This window comes from Cavia porcellus, unplaced genomic scaffold, assembly GCF_034190915.1.
Source record: "Cavia porcellus strain 051 isolate PalLab524CR breed Dunkin Hartley unplaced genomic scaffold, mCavPor4.1 scaffold_28, whole genome shotgun sequence".
NCBI lineage: Eukaryota > Metazoa > Chordata > Mammalia > Rodentia > Caviidae > Cavia > Cavia porcellus.
In genome coordinates, this window is record NW_026947511.1 from 40,075,489 (window position 1) to 40,087,588 (window position 12,100).

Genomic DNA, 12,100 nt, shown 5'->3' on the forward strand with positions numbered 1-12,100 from the left:
CCTTTCTTTAGCCAAAAGAAGATACAAAATCCTTTCAAAACAAATGTGTTTTGTGGTGCTGGGGATTGAACTCAAGACATCACTGCATGAGTGCAAGCACTGTGCCACTGAACCATATCCCTAACCTGTGGCTTTTGTGATAGTTTAAATTTTCTGTATTTATTGCTCCTTTGTTGCTGTCCTCCCCCACACTCCTCCCAGTCCTCATGATTAACCTGGACTCTCTTTCTCCCCAGCAGGGTGGAGACTCTGACGTACAAACACCAGGGAATTTTGGAAAATACCTGGAATCTTTTCTTGCTTTCACAACCCACCCAAGTCAGGTAAACCTTATGCTGAAAACGTCTGAGTTCTTTAGTCAGGTAAACCAAAATCCAGTGGTGTCTCGTGGCATTAGCAGCCCCTTTATACAGGGTAACCCTTTATACAGGGTAACATATTAGCGGTTCCTTCTCCCATCCTGGGGCATGGGCTATAGGAGACATTTCAGTAAGAGGAGCATTAGGTCCTCTTCGGGAGGCAGACTTTGTGCTGTCAGTTCAGCACCCCATCCCCACACCCCTTAAAACCCACTAGTGTTCCAGAGATGTCAGGGGTGTTTGGGATTTGGTACTAAAGAGATTTTAAACACAAAAGTTTGATTGTGTTTTTATAAACCTACTTTCATCCAGTTCAAGATTTTTATTTTGTCATCCCAAGATTCCAGTACCTTCTGTGACTGAGAAGAGAAGGTGGTAGAGTTCAGGCCATGCATCCCAGCAACTACACCTGACCCTCAGCCTGTCAGGGAACTCACATTCCTGTAACACGCATAGGTGTTACTGGGTACTGCAGCAGAGGCAGTTTCTAAGTGTCAGGGAGATGTAGCTCTTAGGCTGAGTGATATTCTAGTTAAGTACAATTGAAATTAAACTGAGATTTTTGTTTGTCTCTTGATTTAGTTTCTGCGTTCTTCAACTCAGATGACTTGGGGCGCCCTCTTCAGACATGAAGTCCTATCTCGGGATCCTGTGCTGTTAGCAATCCTACCAAAATACCTTCGTGCTTCTATGACCAACTTGGTCAAGGTATAACAGGAGCCTCAGCATGTGGGGTAGGGGTGAATGTCCACTGAGGGCTTTGAGTAGCATTACTGACGGCCCTTTTTTGGTCATTAAGATCCTTTCCTTGGGCATATTCTCTTACTCTACAGGAAGAAAGTGATCTGTACTGATTATTCTAACTGCTTTTCTGTATTGTGGAGCACTTGAGTGTCAGAAATCAAGCTGGGAGCTAAGACAAGAGCATTGACATAGAGTGTGATGTAAATGCTGTCCAGGAGTTAAAAGCACAGTGCTTTGGAGATACAGAGGAGTGTGGGGTCGGGAAGGGCCTAAGACAGTGGTGGCAGACCTATGGCACACATGTCCCAGCAGGTTGTTTGTATCATTGAAAGTTCTAAAAGGCTCGCGATCACTGGCCTAGGAAGAGGTGACACCTAGGGGTGGTTTGTGAAGGTGAAGTCTGAGTCAACAAGGCAAATGAGCAGGGACTGGGTAAGGAGCCAAAGGCTGTTCACTGCCATGGTCCAGCTGCTCATGAATTCTCTGCAGTCTACTAAGAGCTCTTGCAGTTGACAGATTCTTTATCTACAAATCATGAGAATGAGACCCATTCAGACGCCCCGTTGTGCTCAAGTAATTCACTTAGCGCATGCACACGCTGTGTCCTAATTCTCTGGCATAGCTGGAATGGTGGTGCACACCTATAATCCCACAATTTGGAAGGCTGAGGCAAGAGGCTCTTGGGTTCAAGGCCAGTCTAGGATACAATGTGAGATCCTGTTTCAAAAGAAAACAAAAAATAAGAATAAATAACTATGGCGTGGTCTTCAGTATCTTTTGAATAAAATATACATAGTTTTTCTACATATTTATTCCAAGTATTTAGCATTTAACAAGACAGATAGTTTTCAACTCTTTTTTTCCCTATTGCATGCTGGATTATACTTCATACTCATAGATGCCAAATGAATTCCAGGATTTAAAGAAAGTGTCACCTAAAAGTGTTCTTTTCTACCACTTCAAAATATTGAAGCCAGGAGCAAACTACATCCAGAGTAGAACAGTACTGTAGTTACCTACTGTAATATGTCTCACATAAACTCGTGGTTGTTCTTAAGTAAATGAAGGAGCTTGAGCCCTTGGCACCTGTTTTCTCTCCTACTTGATTGTTTTTCTCTTCCCAGATGGGTTTTCCTTCTAAGACAGATAGTCCAAGCTGTGAATATTCCAGATATGATTTTGATAGTGATGAAGACTTCAACACGTTCTTCAACTGTAAGTGACACTGGCCTGGGAGCCCTTTAGCACTCTTGGAGTTGCATTTGATGCTCATGAATCCTGGCTTGTGACATTTGGGTTCCTGTTAAGGAGCCCTAAGTGTACAGCAGCCCTCTCAAGGTCTTGTATCTGCTCAAGCTCTGCAGAAGGGGGCCAGGACTGCATTGCACAACAGTAAATTCCCATTTCCACTCCACAGACATGCTTTGCACATTGATGTTTGTGGGGGGACTACCCATACTTAAGACACATAGGATTAAATATCATCTTACCGAGTGTGTCTTTCCTCCCAGAAAGAGAAAACCTATTATATCCTAATACCCTAACTCTGTTCTGGCTTTCTCTAGCCTGGTTTTCTTTCCTTTTTTAAATTCCTTTATTGAGGTAAGTTTCACTTACCATATAATTCCCCCATTTATAATATATAATCCAGTGATTTTTAGATTTTCAGACTTGCGACTGCAGTGACAAATTAATTGTAGAATACTTTCATCACCCTCTAAAACTCTTATGTCTACTAGGAATCATGCCCCAGTCTCTTCTCCCAGCCCTGGGCAAGCAGAGATCTATTTTCTGCCTTTATGTCTTTCCTATTCCAAACATTTCATATAAATGAAATAAAATACATGGCCTTTCGTGGGTGTAGTCTTTCCCTTAGCATTAATACTTTTCAAATTCATCCATAGTGTAGCTTGCATCAGCACTTTGTTTTTGGTGTGTAGAGATAACGCATCTTATTTGTCACTTCACCAACTGATTGCTATTTGAGCTTTTTCCATCCTTTGGCTGTTACAGATAATGTTCCTATGATCATTTGTGCACATATTTTTGTGTTTCTCTTAGGTATATAACTAGGAGTCAAACTGCTAGATAATATGATAGTTCTGTGTTTAATATTTTGAGGAAGTACCACATTATTTTCCCCAACAGCTGTACCATTTTACTTTTTTTGTGTGTACCGGGGATCAAATTCACGACCTTGTGCTTGCCACACCAGTGTTTTGCCCGCTGAGCTAAACCTACAGCCCATCGTTTTACATTCCTTCCAACCTGATTTCCTTTTAATTCCAACAGAAATGGGAGGCTAGTTTTTATTTGTTACTTAGGGCATCTGGCAGGTAGAACACGTTCCAGAGATTATTTTTAACATTTTCTGGATTCATTAATTCAGTAAAGCACTGTTGAGTAACTGTCTGCTCACTTCCCCTGGGTTGGGTAAATGACTAGACATCCACTCGGTGCCTACCAGACATAGTCACTGCATTGTGTCCTTTCTGTGCAGCCTCCCGAGCCCAGCAAGGAGAGGTGATGAGGATGGCATGTCGTTTGGATCCCAAGACGAGCTTCCAGATGGCCGGGGAATGGCTGAAGTATCAGCTGTCAACCCCAGTTGATTCTGGAGTTATGAACTGTAAGTTCTTTTCACTGCTAGACATTAGTGCAGTAGTGTACCAAACCCGTATGTGGGAAATAAGCCTTTGTCAAGAGTTTGAGAAACACCCTAATACTCTTACAAAGTAGAGATTCCATTCTGGGAAGTGGACATTTCGGTTTGCTCACACAGAGGAAACAAAACACTACATTTTAAGTATGTTTAAATCATGGTAAAACCTATCAGCTTTGCCTTCATTTTTCTTTCCTAACAGAATCAACCAATTGTTAACTTTACTGCTTTGTTTCAGGGCCGCTGTCTTAACAAGTTGTATATCTAGACCTAGGTTTTGAAACTTTTTCTCTGAGTACATGCATAGCATTGTTAGTAGATCTCCTGTTAGGAACAGTATGGAGCCTTTCCGTGTCACTCAGCTCCCCATTGGGAGCTGACTCCCCAGTGTCATTTGGAAAACCCCACTGTATACAAAATTAGAATAACCTCCCCCTACCCAAATGGATCAGCCCATTAACTTACCTGTATTTTTCTGTCTCACTAATGCATATTGCACACAACAGGATTAGAAAAGCAACAAGGGTGAATTAAGCAGTGCGAGTCACAATCATTGTTTAGAAAAGCTCCATAGCAACGATGGTCATTTCCAAGTACACCGATTACTTGACCTGAGACTTACTTAGCAGTCAGGTTTACAAAGCACCACTGAAGTTCAGTGACAGTGGCAACTTGAAATTTGGAGGAGAACCAGTTATGTTTCATCAAGATAAACTAATTAATAAGTACTACGTGGAAGCAAGAAGGTAGTGGATACATCTTTTTGTCTGTCTGGTTGTTTGAGCAGTGTACTTTGGTCTTGTTTATGAATTTGAAGGAGGACACAGTTCAGTAGACATAGCCTTTACAGATGTTATGGGGCTATTGGATATGAAGCTGCATTTCATAGCTTATGTCTTTTCTCTGGTGGAACAGTTATGGTCTCAAATATCTTAATTATTTAGCTTCTCATGGGCAGATTATAAAGGTGGGTGGGAGAAAAATTAATTACATGCATATCCTAAACAGACAAGGTTCCCAAGGGGGAATTCAGACAACTCTTTGTTAATAGATGGAAATAGGGTAGGAATCCTTCTGTGTCTTCAAACATGTCACACTTAGCCTAGTAGATAAGTGCAAGCCAATCTCTCTAAGGCTTGTTTTGTTTGTGGTACTAGGAATTTAACCCAGGGCCTATATCCCTAGCCTTTTTTCTTGTTTTTTAAATTTTGAGACAGTGTCCTGTTTAAGTCACTAAGTGCCCAGGCGTGGCTGGAACCTGTGGTCCTTCTGCATCAGCCTCCTGGAGTACTGGGATTATAAAAGTACACCTCCATGTCCACGTTCACTTTGTCTTTTTTGCCCAAGCTACAAAGTATTGGATATTTCCTTTCAACTCTGAGTTTCCCAGGTGGTCTCTAAGGCTCTGTTGTCTCCATCTTGTGCAACCCTGCCTTGCTGATAGGCATTTGCTATGTTTTTCAAAGCCTGTTCCCCTGCAGCTGGAACTGGTGAGGGAACCCTCTGCTCCGTCTTCTCGCCTTCCTTTGTGCAGTGGGAAGCCATGACTTTCTTCCTGGAAAGTGTGATCAACCAGATGTTTCGGACACTAGAGAAAGAAGTAAGTAATGATTCCTGTGCTGCCTGCATCATGGTGATTTCTGGTATCTGTTACAGAGCAGTAAGAAAGTCTGTGGACCTGCATCTCACAGAAGAGGGCACAGAGGTTAGAGGAGTGGAGTAACCTACTGTCCTGTTCAAACTGCTAGCAGAGGGCAGAGCTGGGACCAGAACTTAGGTCTCCTTGACACAGAGCCCTACAACATTTAACACCAGGAGCCACTGCTGCAGGGAGGACAGGGAAGGGGCTTTTGAACTGCCTAACCTGAGAGGCAGTGGTCGTCCTGTGTCTGTCCTAGTTCATGGCAGGTAGACAGAATGTCGGCCTGTCAGTATCCTCTCCCTTTGAAGAATGATAAGTGGTTAGGTTGTTTTTTGAGACTATGGGGTCTCACTATGCAGTTCAGCCTGGCCTTGAACTCACTATGTAGTCCAGGCTGACCTCAAACTCACAGCCTCACCTTCCGGAGTCCCAGGTTTTATAGACGCATACCACCATGCCCAGGTCTGATAACTTCTCATGGCCTTGCATGGAGCTTTGCTTAGGAGTGAGTCGATGTAGGAAATGACTGGAGGAAAAAATGCCACATTTTGAAGAGGAAGATCAATTTGTCGGCCCAGATAGTAAAATATAAAGCATCCAATGATTTTCTTTGTTACCTTAAGCCTCCCCATGCCCTGTGCTGAGGATTGAATGTTAGAGCCCAAGCATCTGTTATTGAGCTAATATTTCCAGCCATCGTATTTCAGAGTAGTACGGTACTGGCATTAGGCATAGCTCATTGAGATAAAATAACTCAGAAACAACCTGAAATGTACATAGGCAGGCCAAAGAATCAAGCAGGATTAGATTATTTAATAAATAACTATTTGGGCAAAAGGGGAGAAAGAAAAAAGTAATCACTAAAAAATTAATGAACACTACATATGCTTTTAAACTCAAAACTATTAAAAGGCAAACTTGAAATAACATTTGCAATAAATATGAGGTTAATTTCCTTAATATAAAAAGTGAGGGCTGGGGATTTAGCTCAGCGGCATAAGCGCCTGCCTTGCAAGCAGGCAGTCATGAGTTCGATCCCTGGTACCGATAAAAATGAAAAAAAAGACAAAAAAGAAAACAAAAAGCAATGAAAAGTGAAACGTGACCTACAGTGAATGATTGACCCCATAACTTTGTCACACAATTCAGTGATACCTAGTCAAAGATTTGTATCCCAACTTCACTCTTAGTTTTGTGCTGTAGCAAAACCTGGTACATGTACGGAAACACGCTGTGTTTATAAAAGGCTTTTGTATTAAGCCAAGAGGAGAAGAACAAACAGCAACCAGCTAAAGAACCAGTTAATAGATTGTACTTAGTGTGTGCTAGAGCAGTGTAAATGGATAAGGGCTCCACTGGGAATAAGGAGGAGTCTCATTGCAACATAATGTGAATCCAAAATACCTAAGCACGAAACAGAATGCATAGCACTGTGCAGTCAGGAATGTGCACACGTATGGCAAAAGTACAATGGAATTGGAAACTCTGTGACTTTGTGAACACAAACCAGCGGGAGAGGCCCCTTCCAGGGCTGAAAAGAAAGTTCTGCCCAGAGCGTGTCAGCTCTCTGCTCCCTCCCTCCTTCCTGTATCCGTAATGTCATGTCACGAAAGTGGGCACATAAGGGTCAACAGAGTCCTAGTGATACCTTTTTGTATGCCTGGAGTTTTCATAATAATAATATTCTGTGTGTTGGAATGGAAAGCACTAGAATCCAGTGGAGAAATACACAAAAGACAGAAATGCGTGGAAGAGAAGCTAACGGTAGCTAGCATCTGAAAATGTGTTCAGACTTTAGTTTGCCTGGTAAGTCAAGGTTTGAGGGGATAGTAGAAGGGCACATTGCATAACAAATCTATTGATAAAACCTATAAAGAAGAACGACACTGAAATAGTCGTCATACTTTTGACCCCACATTGTGAGCCAGGCCCAAAAGTCCCAATAGCTGAAGATTCAAAGAAAGTGTTTATTAATGATGCATATTATTTGCAATAGTGGAGAACTGGAAACATTTTCCAGATAGTGGTATATCCCTAATATGGCAGAATCTGGCTATGCTTAGAATTTTAAAAATTGGAGTGTGGGAGTGTAGGTCAGCAGCACAAGTGCCTGCCTGGCCAGCGTGAGGTTGTGAGTCCGATCTCCAATACCAAAAAAAAAAGTAAAGAATTTTAAAAAGCAATATATAAAATCATATATCATAATGGGCACCCTGTTAGCCTCCTTTCTGTGTCTGTCTTGTAGGCAATCCCTGTCAACGATGGCATAGAGCTGTTGCAGATGGTCCTGAGCTTTGAGACCAAGGACCCACTCATCCTGTCCTGTGTCCTGACTAACATCTCAGCACTGTTCTCCTTTGTTACCTACAGGCCAGAGTTCCTGCCTCAAGTCTTCTCTAAGGTAAAGGCCACCTTCTTAATATTCTCAAGCTAATTGTAATTGATACTTTTTGAAGGTCGGTGAGGCAAACTAATAAACACTCATGTGTGTTTTCATTTGTCATGTTTCCCAGTACTCACTCCAACCCCGTGCTAGAACGTTACCCTCTGGCAGCTCTGTAGGAAGAATGGCACATAAGCAGATGCTGCACCCATGTGCCCTTGCACTTAATGAGCTTACATGGTGGAAAGAGGAAAAGAGGAGCTGCAGGAGGGAGAACCATGGTTGGGATCTGGGTCAGGAGAGGAAGGAAGAGCATGGACAGGTCTTGAGATGCCCGTTTTAAACAAGGTGGGCATCAGAGCCTCTGCCTGAGTGAGAATACTGGATCAGGAGAGAGAAAGAGTAAGAAGAGGAGGTGTTATGGATAGGAGAAACATCTTGGTGGAGAAAACTCCCAATAGATTAGCTGAGTTTGAAAGTCTAGATCAGAGTTAGGTGTGGTGGTGCATGCCTGTAATCCCAGCTGTCAGGAGGCTGAGGCTGGAGGATTGCTACAAATTTGAGGCTAGCCTGAACTGCATAATGAGACCCTGTCTCAATATAAAAAGAAAGAAAGAGTCTTGAACCAATAGTGGTGAACCTTTTAGAGCTTTCATTGATAACAAACAGCATGCTGCAGCACAGATGCCATCAGTTCACCACCACAGATCTAAACTCTGAAAACGATGAGATACAATTTAGATATTGTTCATATATGCAGGTGTAACACAATCCCAATAAAAATATCAATAGTAGGGGGCTGGGGATTTAGCTCAGCGGCATAAGCACCTGCCTTGAGTTTGATCCCCGGTACCGATAAAAAAAAGACAAAAAAAAAAATATGTATCAATAATAGTCTTCACAGAACTGGAAAAGCCATCTTAAAGTTCATGTGGAACCAGAAGAGAGCCAGAATAGCAGAAGCAATACTGGGGAACAAGAGCACAGCGGAAGGCATCACAATCCTGAACTTGATTGAAGTATATTACAAAGTTACAGTGATTATACAGCATGGTAAAAATAAACAGCATGATACCCACAAAAAAACAAACTTGAGAATTAGTGGAACAGAATAGAGGATGTAGAAACAACCCCAGGAACATTCAGCTTTTTGATCTTTGACAAAAAGCTATACAGGACCAAAGCTATACAGTGGAGGAAAACAGTTCCTTTGATAAATGATGTTGGGAAACTGGCAATCCACATGCAGAAGATTGAATCTGGACCCATGGCTTTCACCATGGGCTAAACTAAAATCAAAATGGATCAAAGAATTAAATGCTGAAACAGAAACAGCCTGTTGGAAAATAAAGTAGGTAAATTCTTAAAGTCACTGATGTAGGCTAAAACTTTCCGAATAGAATCCTGGTTATACAGGAAAGAGTACCAAAAATGAATAAATGGGATCATGTCAAATTAAAAGGCTTCTACACAGCAAAAGAAACAACCAACAGAGTCAAAAGACAGCATACAGAATGGGAAGACATCTTTATGAGCTATTCCTTGGATAGAGGACTAATGTCTAGACTGTTTAGATAATTTTGAAAAATTAGACTCCAAAAATAAAAGTCCCAATCAAAAAGTAGGCAACTGAAATGAATAGATACTTATCAGAAGAAGATATGCAGCTGGACACAGCAATCCCAACATTCAGCAGGCTGAGGCAAGAAGATCGCTATGAGTTCAAGGCCAGCCTGAACGGCATAGTGAACCCTGTCTCAAAAAGACAAAGCGAAAACTTCTTTTCCTTAAGAGGACTCAGGGAATAATAATCAAGAGGCAGTCTGCAAAAAAAAAAAAAAAAAAAGAAAGAAAGAAAAGAAATGGCCAATAAAAACATGAAAAAATGTTCAACAACGTATCACAGTGGTCTATTTTAGATACATGTATTGTAACAACACAATTCCTAACAGCTAAATTTTGGAAGCAACCTATATGTCTGTCAGCAGATGAATGGAAAAAGAAATTGTGGTCTTCATACATAACAGAGGACTATTCTGCCACGAAGAAACATAAACTTGAGTTTATGTGGGAAGGTGGATGCACATTGAGACTTAGTATTAAGTGAAATAAATCAGACCCATAAGCTTACATATCACATGTTATCTCTTATATGAGAAAGCCAAATTATTAAAGAGAAAGCAAACTAAAAGACAGATAATAGGAAGTTAGGGAGATCTGTCTCAACTGGGTAAGAGACCAAGAGATGCATGGAGTGGGAGGCAGAGGAGCAATAGAGGACGAGAAGAGAAATTAAGGTGTGCTGTGTACATGTGCCAGCTCCACACAAGGAGCTGAAGCATCAGTGCTCAAGTATGTGCTAATAGAACAATCATTGTTTTAAAAATTAAGGCATTGTCATCATAGAAGTTTCAAGACTAGAAGAGAAGTCTGACTGAGGATATGTGTGTAGACTTGGTGGGGGTGTCATCACTGGAGGAGAGTGGCAAAGATGACAAGCCTCAACGGAAGAAAGCACTGTCCTAGTCCAGCAGAACTTTAGGAGAGTAGACGTACATTTTGGAACAGGCATTCTCTAAGAGTTGACTGGGGGCTGGGGATTTAGCTCAGTGGCATAAGCACTTGCCTTGCAAGCAGGCGGTCGTGAGTTCGATCCTTGGTACCGATAAAAATGAAAAAGACAAAAAAAATAGAGTTGAACTGCTTAGTGGGTTGTTTAGGCTTTTACTTCCACGTGATTCTGTCACAGTGGCCGCCCAAGCAGTCATTCTGCATATTGTTAAGGGGTAAAGGGGAAGTTGTAAAATGTCTTGGGAGGGTAGATCACCCTCTGTGATGAACAGTAGAAGAGAGTATTGCTGTAATTGGGTTGTTTGAATGATGGCATGTGTAAAATGTTTCAATGGCAAAATTGCAAATCTTAAGCCTCTTGCAGAAGTGGTTGAGAAAATGGATGTCCAAAGGCTTGTAACTCTAGGAGGAAGCTTTTTGGTATTGTTAGTGAAAACACATTTCCAGGATTTTGTTGGAAATTTCATGATAACTATTTTAAAATGCATGAGTAACCTTTTCTCTCTCTGTCTCTCCCCTTAGCTCTTTTCATCTGTCACTTTTGAAAGTATTGATGAAAATAAGGTAAATAAATAAATAAGCATTAATTAAACTAGCACATTCTAAATCCTTAGGAGCCAAAGTGTGAATGGCAGTACTTAGTCTAGATTTGTCTGTAGCAGGGTGGGTTAGGAGAAGCAGGAGGTGGTCACAAGGTGTTTGGCCCTAGAAAGAAAGTCATTGTGAATTTGCCTGAGACTGGGATGTTGATGTGACTCTGCATACTATTAGTAACTTGTCTCAGAAGTGACCCCAAGGTTGTGCAATGTCTCTTCCAGGCCCCTCGCACACGAGCAGTGAGGAATGTGAGGAGGCATGCGTGCTCGTCAATCATCAAGATGTGCCGCGACTACCCTGAGCTTGTGCTGGTGAGCTTGGTTATACTTCTGTGTAAACGCAGTTCTTGAAACACTCCCAGAAAGGAAAAGCTGGGAACTGTAGCTTTGCACAGAATGAGTCTTCTTAAGTAGAGCATCCTTTCAATAGAGCAGTTAAAATTCAGATACGTTCCCTCAAAATGCATATGTTTCATCCAGATGGCTCCCTGAAGTTTCCCATTAGAAATGTGTGACAGCTCTTTGCTATGGGATGCCTGTAATTACTATTGCTAAATGACATGCTGAACCTTGAGAGAAGCCAGATGAAAATTCCATCCCTTTAGGGAGTGGAAGTTCTGTAAGAAATCTAGCATTATACACATTAATCAGAAATCACTTTTCTGATATACTGCAGTGCTGATGTAGAAGTTGTTTCTCACTTGTGCTGTAGGAGATCCCAGGAATCCACTCAGGCAGGAACTGTCCTCTGCATAATTGCCTTGTTGCTCAGGCAAAAGAAGAGCATTGGGACCCAGTGACTGTCCTCTGTGGGGCTGCATTGCTACTCTCCCCTTCCTCCCTACGGTACCCACGACTCCCTGAAGATCAGGATGTCACCATTGCTGATTTTTCTCCCTTCCACAGCCCAGTTTTGACACGCTGTACAGCCACGTGAAGCAGCTGTTCTCCAACGAGCTGCTGCTCACGCAGATGGAGAAGTGTGCTCTCATGGAGGCTCTGGTGCTCATCAGCAACCACTTCAAGAACTACGAGCGCCAGAAGATGTTCCTGGAGGAGCTGATGGCGCCGGTGGCCAGCATCTGGCTTTCTGAGGAAATGCGCAGGTGGCACAGCAGTCATTGGGTGTCTTGGGGCCAGCTG

General features: G+C 42.1%; 1 protein-coding gene across 4 annotated transcripts in view; it reads left to right on the forward strand.

The window, feature by feature from the left end:
* Xpo5 (exportin 5) overlaps window positions 1-12,100 on the forward strand; it is a 38,902-nt gene that overhangs the window by 12,441 nt on the left and 14,361 nt on the right. For 2 of the 4 annotated variants that reach the window (XM_063238811.1, XM_063238809.1), the window contains exons 10-18: window positions 237-323; window positions 942-1,067; window positions 2,228-2,318; window positions 3,604-3,732; window positions 5,232-5,365; window positions 7,653-7,808; window positions 10,884-10,925; window positions 11,180-11,269; window positions 11,864-12,063. In XM_063238811.1, the coding sequence (XP_063094881.1) occupies window positions 237-323; window positions 942-1,067; window positions 2,228-2,318; window positions 3,604-3,732; window positions 5,232-5,365; window positions 7,653-7,808; window positions 10,884-10,925; window positions 11,180-11,269; window positions 11,864-12,063 (1,055 nt within the window). The remainder of the gene's footprint in view (window positions 1-236; window positions 324-941; window positions 1,068-2,227; window positions 2,319-3,603; window positions 3,733-5,231; window positions 5,366-7,652; window positions 7,809-10,883; window positions 10,926-11,179; window positions 11,270-11,863; window positions 12,064-12,100) is intronic. The other 2 variants (XM_063238812.1, XM_063238810.1) reach the window with 1 other exon arrangement.